The following is a 19,212-nucleotide window of genomic DNA, read 5'->3' as shown; positions in this document are numbered from 1 at the left end:
TACTTAAATTATTTTCACGTCATGAATGACAAAGCTGATTCATGGGTGTTTGCCATGGTTTTGTTGTTGTTGTTGTTGTTGTTTTGTTTTTTAATCCTTACCTTCTTCTTAGAATCAATACTGTATATTGGTTCCAAGGCATAAGAGCGGTAAGGCTGGGCAATGGGGGTTAAGTGACTTGCCCAGGGTTACACAGCTAAGAAACTGAGACCAGATTTGAACCTAGGACCTCCTGTCCCTAGGCCTGGCTTTCAATCCACTGAGCTACCCAGCTGCCCCTTTGCCATGTTTTTCAACCCAAGTCTTTTGTGCTACTTGCCTAGATCCCCAGGTAATAGCTTGTGTTGATTTCTGGTGGTCTGTTGGAATGGTACTGTTGACCTTCCTTTTAATTAATGAGAAAGGTATGATTACACATGTAAAAGGATATTTTGAGAAATGAATCATCATATCTCTGATCTTTGAGCTATTCTATTATCCATGTGATTCAAGTATTTCTTCATTTATCGTGTTATCTCACTCACCAGGAGAACATCACTTACTTGAAACATAAACCAAGATCAGCAATTAGCTATAGCTAGTAAGATCTCAGAACATCTAAAATTGGTGTCCCATTGTCCATGTGCTAATGTTCACTAATCCCAAAGATATTCTCAGAGGCTATTTGTCTTCCTAAAAACACAGTTATAAAAAAATCCACCGGGATAACCACAACACAAGGGCAATAAAGATAAAAACTGGGATTTAAATTCAGGTTTTCAAACTCTAAAAAAAGCATATTTTCAGGTGTTAAATACTGTATCATAGATCTCAGGCATAGTAAAGGTGGATTTCTGTGGTTATCTAATGCTAATTCTTCATTTTACAGATGAGCCCATAGCAGTAAATTGACTTATCCAGGGCCATAAAGCTGTTTAGTGGCAGAGGCAGAACTAAAATCCAACTTTCAATCTGTTGTTGTTTTTCATGCTGCCTTCTCTAATGACACCTCAAAAGACCCTAAGGACATCACATTATTATATGATAGTACTCAGACCACAAATTCTGGTTATAACCATGAGTCATCAAGAAAACATTATGTTCAGTGTTCTCTAGTTTAAGAAATTGGGGCAATATGTGAAATGTTTTAGAATGATTTCCAGCTAAGATTTTCAAAAATTTGTCCCTTAAAAGGAATGACTCTTTAGTTATCTTGATAATCAAGCTATCTAGAAGAATTAAATCCTTACAAGTTCCAGATATCAGAGGTTTTATGTTATATCAACTCTCCTGAAAGGAGTTTGTATCTGAAAGAAATAATGTTCTACTACCTGATAATTTTATGATACCTAACATTTTTAAAAATACTAGTTATAACTGCTGAAAAATCTTTCTGGGTTCTTTGTTTTTGTGGGGGCAGCTTGTTGTTAGTTTAAAAATTTCTCTTAAGAATACATGTGAGAACATGGTATACCTTGATTACCAAAATAGGGCTTATAATTGCTTTTCAAAAAAGTATTGATGGGGGCAGCTTTGATGGCTCATTGAATAGAGAACCATGCCTGAACCCAGGAGGTCCTGGGTTCAAATCTGTCCTCAACTACTTCCTAGGTGTGACTCTGGACAGGTCACTTAACCCCAGGTGCCTCACCCTCTTTGCTCTTCTGCCTTAGAAACAATACTTAGACTTGATTCTAAGACAGAGGGTAAAGGGTTTTTTTTTAATGCATTGATGCTTTTTTTATATCACATTCATTTCCAAATATTTTCTACTCAGCAAGCCTTTTGATACATAATTCTAAAGGATATCTGTGGTCTTAGTGAAAAGCAAAATTGTATAATGGCCTTTCTTCATAACAAAGATGGGGTAATATGAGTGTGGAATACTGTATATATTGTCAGACAGCTGATATATATGTTTGTCTGACTCTTTTCTTTTTACATATTATACAAGTGAAACTGTCTTTGAGGAGGAAATCATATGGAGATTTTTAGCAGGGCTTTCAATCTAAAAATGTCTTGTACTTTTTTACTTTCCCATCTCAGATGACTGTGAAGGAGCAGCAAGAGTGGAAAATTCCTCCTTGTATTTCAAACTGGAAAAATGCAAAGGTAATTAAGTTGTCATGAAATCAGTCTCTTAATATTATATCCTACTGAGAAACTTCCATGAAAGAGTTTCAGCCTGAATAGCATTAGTTTAAACCTCAAGAACTTACTTGGCTATCTATTTTCAGAATGAAACATATAATTTATAGTTTGACTTTTTTTAAAATAGTGTAATGGAAATGTCAAGGCATCAGGCTATGAATACCATATAGAATATATTAGCCAAATTTTGAGAGTAAAAGTATACAGAAAAGGATTACTAAGAATTATATCCAAAAAAGCTTGTGTCAAAGAATCAGATATATCCATTTTTTTTTCTCCAAAAGAAATTAAATCAAGCTAAAGATATATATATGTACTACATAGGACAGAGTGGCATATTTCTTTGGGTATATTGAGTTTCTGGATTTTTTCATGAGCTTCATTATTTGTTCATACTAATACATCCTAGACTTTACTAAAACAAATTTATATCTCATAGATTTGTTGTAGTAAAATCTAGGATATATTAACATGAACAAATAATGAAGCTTATAATTGGCAGAGCTCCCAGGGGTCATAAGAAAGACTAAGAAATTCATCTCATGTTATTTTATATCATCATTTTCCTAAAAACAGATTTCATGATTTTCTTAAGCTTCTTGAGCTATAAAGGATCCTCAGTGCCCGTAGGTTGGAGAGAAACATTTTCTTGTTATAAGAGTTACTTTTCTTCTTTTTCACCATGGGGGTGGGGAGATGAAAGGGAGAGAAAATAGGTTTTTAATTTTGATTAAAAAGCAAAATGAAACAGTCGCCTCTTTTAGAAGTCGTTACTCAAAATAACTCCACCTAACTATCTCTCAGTATAAGTGATATCACTTGCTTTATGCCCCAATTTTTCCGTCACAGCCAAAGGACATTAGGGATGTTTTATACCTTATAAAGTTTAATAAAATAACCAAATTTGATTTAGGAAAATAACAATGACAGAATAACGTGGGATAAATTTCTTAGTCTTTCTTGTAACCCCTGGGAGCTCTGCCAACTTGTAAAGATATTGAGAGCATAAATTGTTTAGCAAAGTCTAGGATGTATTAGTATGAACAAATAATGGAACTCATGAAAAAATCCAGACACTCAGTGTACCCAAAAAGATGTGTCATTTTTGTCCTTTGTAGTACATAGATACCTTTAACCTGATTTAATATCTTTTGAATAGTTTGAAGCCTGGGATTTGGGAAAATAAAGCCAGTCTATGTTATATGAAATTTAAATTGTATTCCTTATGTTGTTGAAATGAGAACAATTTGAAAACACCACATCTTAAAACTATCTAGTTAACCTTGGCCACTTTTGGTTTGCCAGGATTCATGATATCATAACTGTAAGAATGTGATATCTAACATGATAGATTTTTTTTTTAAGTTCAGTCTCCCTATCTCACCCAAGCTAGAAGTACAGAGATCACTTGCAGACTCAGTCCCACTACTGATCACCTTTGGTTAGCTCTAGTGCCAATCTGAGTTGTTTTGTCTCTCTTCAAGCAGCCTGGTGGTCCTCCACTCCCAGGACTGTCCATATTTGGACCAGATTTAGTGTAGACTTTCAAGTGGCTTAGCCCAGCTCCAGGTCAAAATTCCCCAGTTCATGATCCTCTAGGCTCAGCCTCCCCTGAGTGGTTGCAGGTAAGCACTACTTGATAATGGTGGATCGTTCCATCTTTGGATGAGAGTTCATATTAATACCAGGCATTCAAGATACTTTCCAAGATTAGGGAGATTAGGCTAAGGTACATGGGGCTTACCAAACACTGTGCCCCAAATCAACTCATCAAAATGGATGGTATTTGGGGAAAAGAGTGATGTTTAAAATATAAAATGTTAGAAACCCATTTAAGATAGTATTATAAAAAATTAGGGAAATGAACTGCACCCTCAGAAAGGTAAGAAACTTAAGTTTGTTTGAAGAGCACAAAAATGTCTTTCAAATGATTAAATGCTTTCCTTTCATACCAGGGCTATACTATTCCATTAGACAAACGTCTGGCTGCTGATGGGAGAGGACTGCAAACAGTTCACATTAATGAAAACTTTGCCAAACTCGCTGAAGCTCTCTACATTGCTGATAGAAAGGTTCGTTTCTAGCTTGATGGTTTTTTTTTTCTGAGACTCTGATATTTTTCATTTTCTCCAATAATAATTCACTTACAACATTGACTACTTAGTGATTCAATTCAGGAATCAACAATACCCTACAAAATATCACATGCACTGGTTGGCTACCATCATTGTGTTTCTCTCCTTACTGCTTTCCAGAGTGATGCTTATTCACTTTGTCTCAGCATAGCAAAAGAAATTGAGATAACAAATTTAACACTCTACTTTGAAAAATTGCCAACCCCTATTCCCCTCATTTTGCTAAGCTTAAATAGCAGAAGCTCCTAAGGTTGGATTGGTTCTTTTAAATTTTTTTGGTTTAGAGTCATAGCTTTGTTTTGAATTAGAAATGTTATCTTTGACTTGTTATTTTCATCTTTGGCCTCCTATGTTTTTTGATGAATTTTTTTACATTGCATATTTCCCTCAAGTACTTTTTTTTTAAACCCTCACTTTCTGTCTTAGATTGGATACTAAGCATCATCCTAAAGCAGAAGAGCAGTAAAGGGCTCCCTATGCAGTAGGGAGTTAAGTGACTTGCTTAGGGTCACACAGCTAGGTCCTCCTGACTCCAGGCCTTGTGCTCTGTCCACTGTGCTAACCTTGTTGTCCCAGCTCTTCAAGTACTTTTTTTAAAAAGGAAGGTGGCTCTCATACCATGTTGTGGGTAATTTGATTTTTACAATGTAATTCATTTTACTACTTGGAAGCTTTAGTTTCCGTGTACCAGAAAAATTGAGGAAAAATCCTTACCAATTCAAATTCCAAAAGGAAATAACTATTTCCCCCTATTTTACAAATGAGAAATGAGGGTCACAGAAATGAAATGACTTGTCTAAGGTCACACAGCTATTAAATAGCAACACTAATCCTCATACCCAGGTCCTTGGAACTAAATTTTCTGCTCTTTTGGCCAAATCAGGCCTTCCTCACTTTACATAACCTTGTAATTCATAAAATCATGGCAGTAATGCTTACATCAAGTACTAAAAAAAAGCAAATGAATAGAAAAGTTGATTTTCATAGAAATTGAAATTAAATGGCATCAGCTATTAACTTGAAGGCAGCATAGCATATGTAAAGTACTTAGAAAAGGACATCCCCATAAGAATATTGAATAAATAAGGTGAGAATTATGAAATATATAAAGTTTTCAAGATGTTATATAGTTTCCAGACTCTCTTATTGTGGTCACATTGTTCCTTCACACATAAATATATTACATATTAGATTCATGGAATTTTGCTTTCAGATTCTTCTTGTGAAAATACAAGGGTAACATTAATTTGTTAAGTTGAGTCATGTTCCTGAGTTTTTTGGTTGAGAGACTAATGTAAAGAAAACTAAGTTTGCTGATTCCTTTTGTGTTAGGATATCTTCCTAAGGGTCAGTATAATATGATGAATAGTATGCTGACATTTGAATCAGTGATCAAGATTTTACAGAATCATAGATTTAGTTTGACAAGAACTTAGAGACTATCATGTCAAATTCTTTCATTTTGGGAATGCAGAAACTGAGGCTGAAATTAAGTGATTAGCTTCAGGTCACCCAGTTAAGTGTCTGAAATTAGGATTTGAATTTGTGTCTTCACAAAGATGACTCTATCCACAGCACCATCAAGCTGGTGTTGGGCAAGTCACATAACTACTGAAGTCTTTAGTGTCTTCATACTTAAAATGTGGGAGGTTGGAGTAGATGACCTCCAACTGTATTTGTATTATTCTCATTAACAGTAAACTGTAGTCATTTGAACTGTTCAACATATAATTTGACTGATAGGCTCGTGAGGCAGTAGAGATGCGTGCTCAGGTGGAGAGAAAGATGGCCCAAAAAGAAAAGGAGAAACATGAAGAGAAGCTTCGAGAAATGGCCCAGAAAGCTCGGGAGAGGAGAGCTGGAATCAAGACCCATGTAGAAAAAGGTTTGTCAGTCTCATACTTAAGGGAAGGGTGAATGGCAGGATTAGGCTAAAGGAAGTTAGTGATAAACAAAAGGAGATATGCTGAGTAAGAATAGTTAGCAGATTCCCAGATTGTGTTTATGTTTTCACATCTTTTCTTAGTCATTATTTAAGAAACTTTTTGTCTTTATTATATTTCTTCAGTGTCCTAAGGATTTGTCATCACATTCATGCAGGTGCAGGTCTTTCTTCCATCAGTATAGATGGCAGCCAGTTCATATCTTCTCATCATGTGCAGTTTATGACAGTCTTTTTCCTTAAATAATCCACCCCAAATTCCCTTACCTAGATTTTTTAAAAATCATATAAGTACTAGTAGAGCACTAGGGCTATCCATCTGTCCCTTTTCTAGGTGGCCAGCTCACCTTCTTTTATCATTATACAGTTTCTTGATGATATCTAATCTTCATACTACTTCCTTAGCACAGATGGTCATTTGGAAAGATGCTAGAATCTTCTTATATCCACCGTTGTCCTTTGAGTCTTCATAACATATTTCTATTTCCACAACAATATTTCAGTATAGAGCTAAACCTGTCAGCAATTTACTAAAGGCAATTATGAAGTGAAAAATTTTTCCTAAAATAACACTTTTTTAGACTCAAAAATGTTAAGTTTAACCTAATTCATTAGTAAATTATGCTTATTCCCCACCTAAACGTTAGAGAGATATGTCATTGTTCTTAATAACATTTAAAGATACTACTAAACTAATTCAATTTTTATCTGGATGTACAAGTATGATTAACAAACTGAAACAGGATTAACTCAGCGGCTAATAGAATTTTTGCCTAAAGTAGAAAGGTTCCCCATATTTTTCATGTTACTGGGTAGTGTAATAAGGAAACAACTTCTGTTCTCTACAGAGGATGGAGAGGCTCGGGAACGGGATGAAATAAGACATGACAGACGCAAAGAAAGACAGCATGACAGGAACCTTTCCAGAGCAGCTCCTGATAAGAGGTAAGACTGGAAGAACCCAAGAAAAAGATACAATTTAAATATAGAGAGCCAGCTCCCTATATGGTAGGTAGGGGTTCTGAGTGGCATTTTGTGGCATCGGATTGTTAAGACAGGAAAAAGAAAATGAGAACAACCAGACTAGTGGTTAGCCCATGTTGCTCCAACGCTATGGGATTTGGACTTTATTTTATACTGGTTTCAAACAAAGAACACAAAGAAAGAGTCACAGCTGTGAAGGGGTTACAAAATCATACACAATCCATTAAAATCTAAAAAGTAGAGATATAGGTATAAGGACAGGGGCCAAATTCCAACCACCAATTAGTAGGAGTTAATTCTGGGAGCAGAAATATATTTCATGGAGATGTTTACTAATTGCGTTCTGCCTTGATTTACAGGTCTGCACCTGGTCAGATAGTCTGGCTTCAGTCTTATCTCTAACTTTGTCTGTGTCCAGCCTTGACTATATTTTTTAGAGTTCAGGCTTCTTAATTATCAAGGAGAGAAATTTTTAACTCAGTAGTTGCTTGTCTGCTAAGCTTTTCAATAAGTCTATAATGTTTTTCCAATAAGAAAAGGTATGGATCATAAGAGGTGTCAAAAGAGGGGTCTCAGATTTTTATCTATTCTCTTATTGGCTTCCCACATTTAAAGTTCTTTTTTTCTATACAATGTAGACAGATTCTGCCTTGCAACGCTGATAAATTTGCTAGGACCTTAAAGTCACTCATTGAGTTCATGTAATCAATCATTTTGAAACATTTCTCATGGTGCAGTATAGAGGTTTGAACTATATATACATAAATGGCACTATCTTGTGTTTCACTAATGCTATAAATATTCAGAGCATTCACATAATCTCATTTGATCTCTCCAGCAACCCTATTAAAGAAGGAAGGACAAGTGGTGGTCTCTGCATCTTACAGATAAGAAAATTGAGGTTCAAAGAATTTAAATGACTTTCAAGGCTATCCCACCAAATGCCTTCTTGTGCCAGGCACTGAGCTAAATTATGGGAATATATACCATATAGATTCAGTTGTATGTACAGAGAATAGTTCCCTACAAGTTACTTGGGGAGAAAAGGGTACTTGAGGAAATCAGGCTTCATGTAGTAGGTAGTTCTTGATCCTTTAAAGAAAGATCAAGAGCCTAGGAAATGGAGGTGAGCAAGGAATACATTCTAGCATTTCATTTCATTTTTTATTATTAGTTTTTTTTAAACCCTCACCTTCAGTCTTAGAATTGATACCAAGTATTGGTTCCAAGGCAGAAGAGCAATAAGGGTTAGGCAACTGGGGTTAAGTGACTTACTCAGGGTCACACAGTTAGGAAGTGTTTTAGGCTAGTTTTGAACCCAGGTCTTTCTGTTTCCAGGACTGGCTCTCAACCCACTGAGGCATCTACCTGCTCCAGAATAGGTTATACTTGAAAGAGAACGTTTTATATCTTAGTTAAAAAGCCTCCTACAGGCTGAATTTCATGAACTCTGAAAATGGCATTGGGGATCCAGTGTAAGCACACAAAAAGTCACTGTACCCTTATTTTTTTTAATCTGTATTTAATTCTGAAGTTGAATGGCAATACTGCCTTTAGAAGTCATTTTGAGATTTGAACTTTTAATGAAATAGTGACATATCCCAGTTTTCATTAAGCACTAAACCCAAAACAACACTAAATAATCCAATCCTTGATAGGTATTTTTTTTCTCCTTTAACTTTCTGGTAAGAGCAGAATTAATATCTTTGACCACATTAAAGAAGTGATTTGGATTTCTTTTAAGAGGTTCAAATGGCAAGCCAAATTTGCACAAGTGATCCTATAGCGAATCTTGGTTCTCCAATATAAGAATATAAAATACATTTCATAGCAACTGTGTCCTAGCATTTCAATAGGCTGGTTGTTTGTAATAAAAGAATTGTATTTCAGACTGCTAGTACTCTGTTGGCATTCCTTTGAGTTATCAAGAAGGCCAGACTGTAAAAGCCTTACCTTCTCAAATGATCATGTATCTGAAATGCTGTAAGAGCTGCCAACTTGATTCTGTAATATCACAAGACATGCACATTCATTACTGATTGTACTTAAACTGCAAGTCAATTTGTTTATGGAATTGAGTGTATAATTGGTGATGTTTTAATGCAGGTCAAAACTCCAAAGAAATGAGAATCGAGATATCAGTGAAGTCATTGCTCTTGGTGTGCCCAATCCTCGGACTTCCAATGAAGTTCAGTATGACCAGAGACTATTCAACCAGACTAAGGTATTTAAATTAAAAAAAAAGTTTTGGTAATTTAGCAGGCTAGTATGTCCTTACACACTAACACAAACACACATGGAATATTTACCATGCTTATTAGATTGACATAGGAGTTCTGTTGACATCACAAATTGGAATATGGCTTGCAGTGGGCAGGAGGTGACTAATTGGTGACTAATCCTAATAAGTGATTTTTACTATCTAAGTAAATTAGGTTTACTTAGATATTAGAGATTAGAATAAGTGAGTAAAAATGAAGTTAATTACTTTTTCAAGAACTAGCCCCTAATTTTTGTTTCTAAAATGAAAACAAAAGTCTATAAAGGTATTTCCTACTATATTTTCTCAAAAAAATGCTACTTTAGCACATTTTAACATGCAAATTAGGTTATTAAGAATTATGACAAAGTAGACCCAAGATCAGGAGGCAATCTTGTTCATTGGAAAGGATTTGAGACCTGAAATTATTGGGGGGGGCTCTATCTATGTTCAGATTCTGTCTCTAACACTTAATATGTATGTCCATGAACTTAACATTTAATCTTTCTAAGCTTCATTTTTCTTGTGAAATGATTAGGTGTGACTAATCAAAGAAGCCTGCTACATCCTTTTTACTTGGCATATAATATTCTAATAATATTCTAGTTAATTTTCCTGACTTAAAACTTGCTTCTTAAATAACCACTGACACTTAAAAACTCAACTTTTTGATAAATCTTGTTTCAAATGGATTCCTTTCTTCCTTTCCTTTTATACCAACCATTTGTTAAGTTAGAGGATTGATTTAAAGCTGAATGAACCTCAGAAATCACTTCGTACCACTATTCATTTTTCAACTTAGACGCCTATGGTCCACAGTCATAGTAATAGTTTTAAGGCTAAACCTTCTAAGTCTCTGCCTCCAAATCCAGTTCTCTTTCCTTACATACACTGTAGCAATTTAATCTTTTCTGGATAATTCAAGGTTTGTCACATGAAGATTTGTTGTACAGTGTCATAATAAAGTACTTTAGGAGCTATTGAGAAATGACCTTGTTATATGGCATAGAATTATTGTACTTCAAAATAGGCTCATGCATGATAGATTTAAAAGTAGTATCAGACATAATTTAGTCTAATTTTATTTTACAAATGAGAAACTAAGTAAGCTCTGAGGTTAAATGATTTACACAGGGTTAACAGTGTCATGGGCAACATTCGAACCTTGGATTCCAATCACTGTTACTTTGGTACTTAATTCATCCCTCTTGTAGCTCTTTTTCTTAACCATTCCATTGTACTGGTAACAAATAATCTGCTTTCCAGGTTCTGATTTTGTTATCATCTTTTTAAATACTATTTTATTTAGAAACTGCATGAAACTTAAGTGAACAAACCTTATTTTACAAACTATCCTTAGGTAAAATAGTTTTATTTTATACACAACTGTAAGATCCTGATAGAATTCACATGAGCACTCCTTTTCCTCAAAGCCTTTTTAACTAAAGATTTGCACAAGGAAAGCACATCTTTGAATTAAACTTTTTTAGATGTTATACAGATTTGTTTTTTATTGAATCTTATTCATTCTTTCACAGGGTATGGACAGTGGTTTTGCTGGTGGAGAAGATGAAATTTATAATGTTTATGATCAAGCATGGAGAAGTGGCAAAGACATGGCCCAAAATATCTACAGACCCAGTAAAAATCTGGACAAAGACATGTATGGTGATGACCTAGAGGCCCGAATAAAGACCAACAGGTAGTAAGAGGCACTATTTGGGTCTAATGTTTAAAATAGTTTTTAAAAAATGATGACAACTTGTGATCCATTTCATTCTGTTCTAGATTTGTTCCCGACAAAGAGTTCTCTGGCTCAGATCGTAGGCAGAGAGGCCGAGAAGGACCAGTTCAATTTGAGGAAGATCCCTTCGGTCTGGACAAATTTTTGGAAGAAGCCAAACAGCATGGAGGGTCTAAAAGACCCTCAGATAGTAGTCGCCCAAAGGAACATGAACATGAAGGCAAGAAGAGGAGGAAGGAGTGAGTAGGGTAGCCTCTCTCTGAGAATGAACTATTATCCTTAACTCTGATGACACTGGTCATTGGAGAATTCTATGTAAATGGTCAGGATGAAAACCAAATCTGGGATTGTAAATCCCATTACTTTTTATTACTGGGGTTGGGGGAAAAGAAAAATACACTTGTCAGTTTTTAATGGGAGTGGGCCACATTCTCAGTGTAAGGCCTTTGCTTCCCACTCTCAATCACCCTACCCCATTAGCAGCAACAGAAGCTCCATACTACCCAGCATTACCAAATTAAGACTATTATACCTTTAGTGACATTAGTTTGGGGGGATTAACATTTCATAGTAGACCTGACCTTGTACATAAAAGTTTGCAGAGTAATTGGGGGAGGTCTTCACACAGTGGAGCTATCCGTTGCTTTCTGAATGTTTGTCCCTGTTGTGTGTTTCTAATTTTAATTTGGAATGGGAGAGTCAGCTTCTGTGTGGTACAACTGTTTTAAATAAAACATTTAGACAAATGTTCCCAAGCTTAATGATTTTTATTTCATCAGTACATTTATACTAATCCAGATAATTCTTCTGCTCCCTCATATCTTGAGTGCGTCTTTTTTTTTGACGATGAACTTGGACCTGAAAAAAAGATTCAGATTAGCATAGCTAGGAAAAGCATATTAAAGTTGAAATGACTTCTCTAGTATTCCTTAAAGGGGAGGGAATGTTACATGGGCCTGATCCCATAAATACAAGAAGCAAAACAACAGCACTGAATGATTCTTATGCTTCTCTGTAATAAAGTTCATTAGATTAAAATGAGGTAATCCAGCAACAGAATTATCCAGTCTTCCTCAATGCTTTCCTAACTGAAGTCTCTGTAGTTTCCCCATGGACAAACTATGTGTACAAACTGTTTAAAGATTTTCATAAACGTTTATGTGGTATGAGCATATGTCCCTATCAAATGAAACAGTTGAATACACATACCCATACTGCTTAATCAGTGGAAAAACAGCTCTATGACTTTACTAAACCTAAGTGTATCTGTTGGTTCCATGCTACCATTATTTTCTAGAGAAGTAACAGATCCAACTGATTTCAATGTTATTACCATTAACGACAACACAGAACTGATCTTACTTTGACTCCATCAATGAAATGATGTTCTTGCTGTAATGTCCTTTGAAGTTCTTCTTCTGAAGAAAATCCAATCCAACAAAAACCTTTGTGAAATCCTGTTTCTTTTTCCTTTAAAGGAAAAATAAGGAAAAAAGTTAATTTGTGAGTTTAAATTTTTAACATGGTATATAATCTGACTACAGTGATCTCTCACCTACTGCAGGAGTTAGTTACATTCCAGAGAGACCCCTATGATAGGTGAAAATCCGCGAAGTAGCAGCATTATATATATTTTAAGGTTTATAAACCCATCCCACACTGTTATAAACATTGAGCCAATCAGCACCTAGAATACAGAACCCAGTGCTGTTGTTGGTTGCCTTTCATCAAGTAACAGTGTACCCTGTACAATCTCACATTGGCAAAGTGGCATACTGCATTTCCATTGTGTACATGTTCATCCACAAAATCCCGCCATATAGCGAAAACTCCACAATTCAGAATTATATATATTTTTAAAACCTATGACAGAATTTGGTGAGGGATGACTATATCTAAAATATGCCTAGAGACCAAAAGGAAACTTTTAGACTTCTATGCTAGTAAATAAAGACTCCACAGATGATGTTAGATAATCTCTAGTATAATACTTTATCTCGGGTCGGCAACATATGGCTCTTTCTGCAGGAGCCATAAAGTCCATTTTTTTTTTCAGGCACTGTTACAGGAGCGCGCACTGTGAGCACTGTATGGCTCTCACGAAATTACATTTTAAAAAAAGGGGCATTTATGGCTCTCACGAAATTACATTTTAAAAAAAGGGGCGCTTATGGCTCTCACGGCCAAAAAGGTTGCCAACCCCTTACTCTATCTGATAAGCTTTTTTCTCTGTGCTCTCAAGATTCTAAGCTCTAGCCACATTTAACAAGTAAATCTTAATCACAAAGATAAATTCTAGCCTCCTCCCTCCATCTTCGTAACTTTTAATGACTAAGCTTTTAACTTCTTCAGAATTTTATATAGTGACATGTAGCTATTATGTTTATGTAGATATCTATAGTAAATATATATATTAATACAGTCTTATTTAACCCATATTTATTTTCCACACCTGGTTAATGCTAGCCTTTTTGCACTTAAAGTCCTCACCACCAGCACTTCATAGTTAAGAGAGGGCTCTCTTGATCATGTAAATCACGATATGATGGATCACCTTGGATTAGAAAGAGTGGAAGACACAGGACAACTTGTCTTCAAACCCTGCCATACAGATTTGTTTGTACATAGGCTGTATATTGTTTCCTCCATTAGATGGTGAGCTCTTCAAGAGAAGGTACTTTTTTCTTTTGCCTTTCTCTATATCTCTAGAGATTAGCACAGGGTTAATCACGACATGCATGGCAGAGTCCAGAGGCCCCTCTCAAAATAATCTTAACTTTATATTCAGATTGTGTAATGTAGTTCAACAGACACTTAAAGTTACAATAGAGCAGTAATAAGTCTCCTAGGGTGACAATTCTGTGGCAAAGAGGTACTGTACCTCAAAGGCAACTTTTTATGCCATAAGATTAAACTTGCCCTTTCCAGAGATAAAATAAGTTTTTAAAATTAGAGTTCAAGCTATTAAACATGGAATAACTAAATTCCCTGGATACTTATGTTGATTTCTAAAATTTGTGATAACCTGACAGGAATACCACAGCTTCATGCCTATAAAGTACTGCATTCAACATTTCCCATAAATGCAGTGTAGTGGATAATGACAGGCTTAAGTCTTTCTAGCCCTGGGTTTGATTCTCACCTCAGAAACTTAAAAGCTGGGTGACTAGGGAAGTTAACTTAAACTTTATATGTAAAATGATGACTTTGTTCTCAATTTCTTAAGACTCCTTGCAATTCTAAATCTAGAATTCTATAAATAAAAAGTATAAAAGGAATTTAATATTTCTTGAAAGTACAGAATGAATATCTGAGGCCTAGAAAGGCAATGTAGGTAAAACCTTGAACCTTTAAAAAAAGCCACAGACCCTGTAACCTAACAGACTTTCAGGAACCTGAAGGGAATGATAAACTTACATCCTGATTTGGGGGCTCTCAAGCCGTAGTAAATGAATGTTTAATTGATTCCAATATGCTACTGTTTATCTTCAACTTTTTAAATGGTTCACAATTTCACTAGAAGAAGCACTATTACACCATAGGATTGTGCTCTGCGGCTATCGTACGTAACTAAAGTTTCTTGGATGATCATCTGTGATTTATATCAGACTTTTGATAGATTTACACCATTAGAATCTAATTGTTTCTGGATATCCAATTTGTTTTGGTAAAGAATCAACAAAATAGTTGATACTCACAAATGGAAGGAAACATTTTCGTATAGTACCAAATTGACTAAAGTGTTGCTTGACCTCATCTGTGGAAAGAAAAAGAAAATAGGCAAGTTATTAATTTTTAGATTTTTTTATCACAGAATTTTATAACTGGAAAGCATTTTTAACCATAATCTAGCCCCAGGTTTCAATTTTCAATTTTTTTTAATGACAAAAAGCTATTTCCTTAAAGGCCTTGGACCTTGTGGGGACAAGGGGGGTGGGAGGTAGAGGACAGGTTGCTAGGTTCCGTTATGTGGCAAATTACCTGCAGGTATAGTTATGCACAGAAGCTACCAGTTTGCACCAGTCATTAACTTCCCAATAAGTATACTCAATCCTGACATTCAAAAGTCTTGCAGATTCTTAGCCCAAATTACCTTTCCAACTTTATTTGAAAAGTCTGTATCACTCTCCAATTTTCTTTACTTCTTGTTCTTGTTCCCTCTACATGGAATACCTGACTGTACCATTTAAGGGTATATCTAGAATATCAGATTGAGTTAGGAGCACCAGATTTAAGAACATTGATAAACTAAAAGATCCAGGGGAGGGCAACCAAGATGTGAAAGGTCTTCATCAGATAAGTCCTATTAATTTCCAAATATATTCCTCTTCTGCCCAGCAAGCCTCATACCTCAGTTTCCTCATCTGTAAAATGGAAATAATCATAACACCTAACTCCCCAGGGTTGTTGTGAGGATCAAATGAGCTAATAAGAGCTGATCCCAGCACTTAGTACGGTACCTGGCACAAAGGAAGTGCTTATTAAATAATTGCTGACAGACTTTTGAGGCCCCCTACAGCTGATATTCTGTGAAGGTTAGAAGTCATCTGATCTAACTTTCATCCCAAAAGATCTTTTTTTATAATGTATTATACAAGTGCTGCCAATGAAAAGAAACTCACTACTTCACTAAGCAATTGAAGCACTTCCTATCAATTCTAAGTATCAGAAAGTTGGGTTTGGGGTTTGTCCTTTTTTTTTTTTTCCTTAAAGCTGAAACCTGACTTATATTAATTCCCATCTACCAGTCCTGCTTTTTGAAGCCTCTGGGACCAAGCCCAGTAAGTGCAATTTCCCTCCCCCAATATCTCCTTCATAGTCCTCTCCATCCCAAACAATATCTACAGGCTATGTTAATTAGCTTAATATCCTAATTTTCTGAATGTACTAGCTGAAGTCAATAGAAGGGTAACATATTCAACATTATGGCTTTTTTTAATGGCCAAAGCTTGGTGTAGACCCCAGGTCTTTTTAAAACCTTAGGATCATAATTTCTATTTTAACCAGACCCGAGGTCATCTAGTTTTTAGCCCCTCATTTTGCAGGTTATGAAATTGAGGCCCCCACAGACCTGAAAGGGACTTGCCCAAGGTTACATAAGCTTCATGGCAAAGGCTGGATTCAAATCCAGAACCTCTCCAAATCCAACACCCTTGCAATTTCATATAAGATCTTCATTTATTCTTCTGCTACATATACATGGAAATGCATTTTTTTTTTGCTGTTAAGTTCAGAATTTAAAAATAAAAAGCACTATTCTGCATCTGTTTTTATTACTGTACCATACTAGGTTATAATGTTCTTCCCAAAAAAAACCCAACTCCTTCCTACCCTCTGCCAGCTTGGCCATGTCAAGATTATATTGGGGGTGAAAGGCTGCTAGATGGTTGAGTAATTAGAGCACTAGGCCTGGAGTCAGGAGAACCTGGGTTCAAATCTAGATTTAGACACTTTGTAGTTGTGTGACCCTGGGCAAGTCAATTAACCCTGTCTGCAGAGCCCTTATGACAAAGTAAAAATTTTAAATAATTGTGTGTGTGTATATATGTATGTATATATGCATATATATGTGTATGTATATCTTTTTTTAATTGTGAGGCAGTAGAGAGAGTACCAAGATGTCAGAAGACTGATGGAAGAGTTCAAATCTGGCTTCAGACAGTTACTAGCTCTGTACAATGGAGATCTTTATCCCTAGTACCAATCTGGCAGGTTGTTGTGAGGAACAAATGAAATACCTGGAAGGCCCTTAGCATTATATAAACGTTGGCTATTATTATTGTAATTGCTGTTATTATTCAGCTGGCTTGTTTCTTTATCTGGGAAGTCTCTTACTTAAAAACTTTTTTATCCAGAGTAGGGATGAGCCCTTGGCTCTGTCTAAAGGACCAGTTCTTAAGTAGTGGTTAATGTGACTGGGAGCATCCCTGAACTTGGATGGGGCAAAAATTTTTTTACAACTTTATTTGCACTAACCACTAGTGAAAATGTAGTGTTTCCTAGGATTATTTTTTTAAAGTTATTTTGACAAGGGGTCTGTCCAGCTTCCAGACTGCTAAGTGTTCTATGACATAGCTAAAAGTTAAGATCCTCTCTGAATGGAGGCAGTAAACACCTCCTGGTGTTTGGTTGGGAGAAGGGATGAAGCTAGGAGTCGCTCAAGCCTCATCCTGCTAGGTTAGGCCCCGAGGACTGATGGCCCCGAGTCGCTTTCCTCCACACCTAACCTTTAGGCTGGCTTGTAGTTTCCCCTGGCCCGATTTCTGTCTTCAGGCCTTTCCAGTAGTACTTAAGCTCCCCTCCTGTGTAAGATGCCCTTCGTTTTTCTTTGCATTTGCGATGCCTTCTTCAGTCGCAGGCCGTTAGGTGGTACCGAAGAACTGGATCTAAAGTTCTGAATTCAAATCCTAATTCGGGCAATTTGCTAGCTGTGTGATCCCAAGGCAAGTCAGTCACCCTGCCCGCCTCAGTTTCCCCATCTGTAGAATAGGGAGGACGACACCACCTACTTCCGGGGGTGGGGGGGAGGCGGTGATTTAAGCTTAAAACGGGATGTCTGTACGACGCTTGACAAACTTAAAAGCGCCATGAAAACGTCAGCGAGCATTAGTGAGTGACAAAGGTTCGAAGGGCTGGATCAGATCCCCATGCTCACTCCCCAGAAAAGCCAGGAAGCCCCGGTACCAAACCTCCCGTTCCTTCCTTTCTTCCAGCTACTCACTAGCGGCTGCAGTCCAAGGAATACGGTTAACAAAAACTGTGGCCATATGCCGCATCACAGGCGAACGCAAAGACGATTCCACTGCCGACGCCATCGCTCCTATGGTCTTAGCTCGGAGGAGCCTCTGCAATCCACGTTAAATTTGCCAAGGTGAGGGAAGTCAGTGTACCGGAAGTAGGGTCGGCGATGTCCTTCCGGGCCAGGGGCCCCTCGGAGAATGATGGGAACGATGGGGAAAATGGCGGCTCTGGCCGCCGATCCCAGGGAGGATTCTTTTCGGAAACTCTTCCGTTTCTACCGGCAGTGCCGCCCTGGGACCGCCGATCTGCGAGGAGTGATCGACTTCACCCAAGCCCTTCCTGCACCAGGTTGCAGCCACGGTACCCACAAGGTACGGTGACCAGGGGAACGGGGCGCGCAGCCTTTCCTCCGGCCTCATCTTGCCGGCTTTTCCTCTCACTTTTGCTCCTGGCCCGTCTGCCCTTCCGCCTCCTTCAGTTCGTCGCACCCACCCGTATAAGGGACTGGTGCCCAGAAACATGCCCGGGGCCAGCGTGAGCTCTCCTTCCTTGACGGGCATCTTCTCTCCATCTGCGGTGCTGATCACCACCCATCCGTGCCTTCTCATCTCGGGCCCGTCTTTTCTTCCAGGGTCGCAAAGCGCGGGGCACACAGTACGCGCTTCATAGTTTCATCCGATGCCGTAGGCGTTCAGTACTTCAAAAAATATTTATACGAATTACTCGGTTACTTTCAGAACATGCGTTTTTTCATCAGTATGAGGCCTACGTCCACACCTGGGGTTAATGAGTCGCTTTGTCCATGAATGCTCACCACTTCTCTATCTCTCGTTTCTCAGTGGTTTGGGAAGGGGAGGGAGGGAGAGAATTTCGGACAGAAAATAAAGTTTTAAAAAACAAAAATAATTTTTTAAAACTCACCCACTACCCATTGGCCAAATTGCTGGCAAATGAGGCTCTTCTTAAAAGACAGATTTAGGGCTGGAAGGAATCCCAAAAGGTCACCCAGTTTGACAACTTAAGAAAGTTGAAATCACTTGCCCAAAATTATGTAAATATGCGGAAGAACTGGGATTTGAACCCATATCTTTTAATTTTTAATTAATTAAAAATATTTTTCCATGGTTATATGATTCTTGTTCTTCCCCTCCCCCCTCCCTGAGCTGACAAGCATTTCCACTGGGTTATACAAGTATCATTGTTCAAAACATATTTCCTTATTTTTCATATTTGCAATAGAGGGATCATTTAAAGTCAAAATCCCCAATCACATCCC

General features: G+C 37.1%; 3 protein-coding genes across 3 annotated transcripts in view; 2 read left to right on the top strand and 1 right to left on the bottom strand.

Moving 5' to 3' along the window:
• Nucleotides 1–11,942, top strand: part of SNW1 (SNW domain containing 1) — a 30,964-nt gene extending 19,022 nt beyond the window's left edge. Inside the window, exons 8-14 of the mRNA XM_044664965.1 lie at nucleotides 2,026–2,091; nucleotides 4,086–4,202; nucleotides 6,009–6,150; nucleotides 7,056–7,152; nucleotides 9,298–9,415; nucleotides 10,990–11,153; nucleotides 11,240–11,942. Of these exons, the coding sequence (XP_044520900.1) occupies nucleotides 2,026–2,091; nucleotides 4,086–4,202; nucleotides 6,009–6,150; nucleotides 7,056–7,152; nucleotides 9,298–9,415; nucleotides 10,990–11,153; nucleotides 11,240–11,438 (903 nt within the window). The 3' untranslated portion in view covers nucleotides 11,439–11,942. The remainder of the gene's footprint in view (nucleotides 1–2,025; nucleotides 2,092–4,085; nucleotides 4,203–6,008; nucleotides 6,151–7,055; nucleotides 7,153–9,297; nucleotides 9,416–10,989; nucleotides 11,154–11,239) is intronic.
• A 1-nt stretch (nucleotide 11,943) lies between these two features.
• LOC123237817 (SRA stem-loop interacting RNA binding protein) lies at nucleotides 11,944–18,074 on the bottom strand. The gene is made up of 4 exons (XM_044664966.1): nucleotides 17,917–18,074; nucleotides 14,894–14,952; nucleotides 12,558–12,665; nucleotides 11,944–12,053 (listed from the first exon to the last, which is right to left on the bottom strand). Exons 1-4 carry the CDS (start codon nucleotides 18,008–18,010, stop codon nucleotides 11,985–11,987), a joined length of 330 nt encoding a protein of 109 aa, XP_044520901.1. The 5' UTR covers nucleotides 18,011–18,074; the 3' UTR covers nucleotides 11,944–11,984.
• A 59-nt stretch (nucleotides 18,075–18,133) lies between these two features.
• ALKBH1 (alkB homolog 1, histone H2A dioxygenase) overlaps nucleotides 18,134–19,212 on the top strand; it is a 35,503-nt gene continuing 34,424 nt past the window's right edge. Inside the window, exon 1 of the mRNA XM_044664964.1 lies at nucleotides 18,134–18,307. Within this exon, the coding sequence (XP_044520899.1) occupies nucleotides 18,134–18,307 (174 nt within the window). The remainder of the gene's footprint in view (nucleotides 18,308–19,212) is intronic.

This window comes from Gracilinanus agilis, chromosome 2 (assembly GCF_016433145.1).
Source record: "Gracilinanus agilis isolate LMUSP501 chromosome 2, AgileGrace, whole genome shotgun sequence".
In the NCBI taxonomy this organism is placed as follows: domain Eukaryota; kingdom Metazoa; phylum Chordata; class Mammalia; order Didelphimorphia; family Didelphidae; genus Gracilinanus; species Gracilinanus agilis.
The sequence above is the reverse complement of the archived record's forward strand: the minus strand, read 5'-3'. Positions and strand labels throughout refer to the sequence as shown.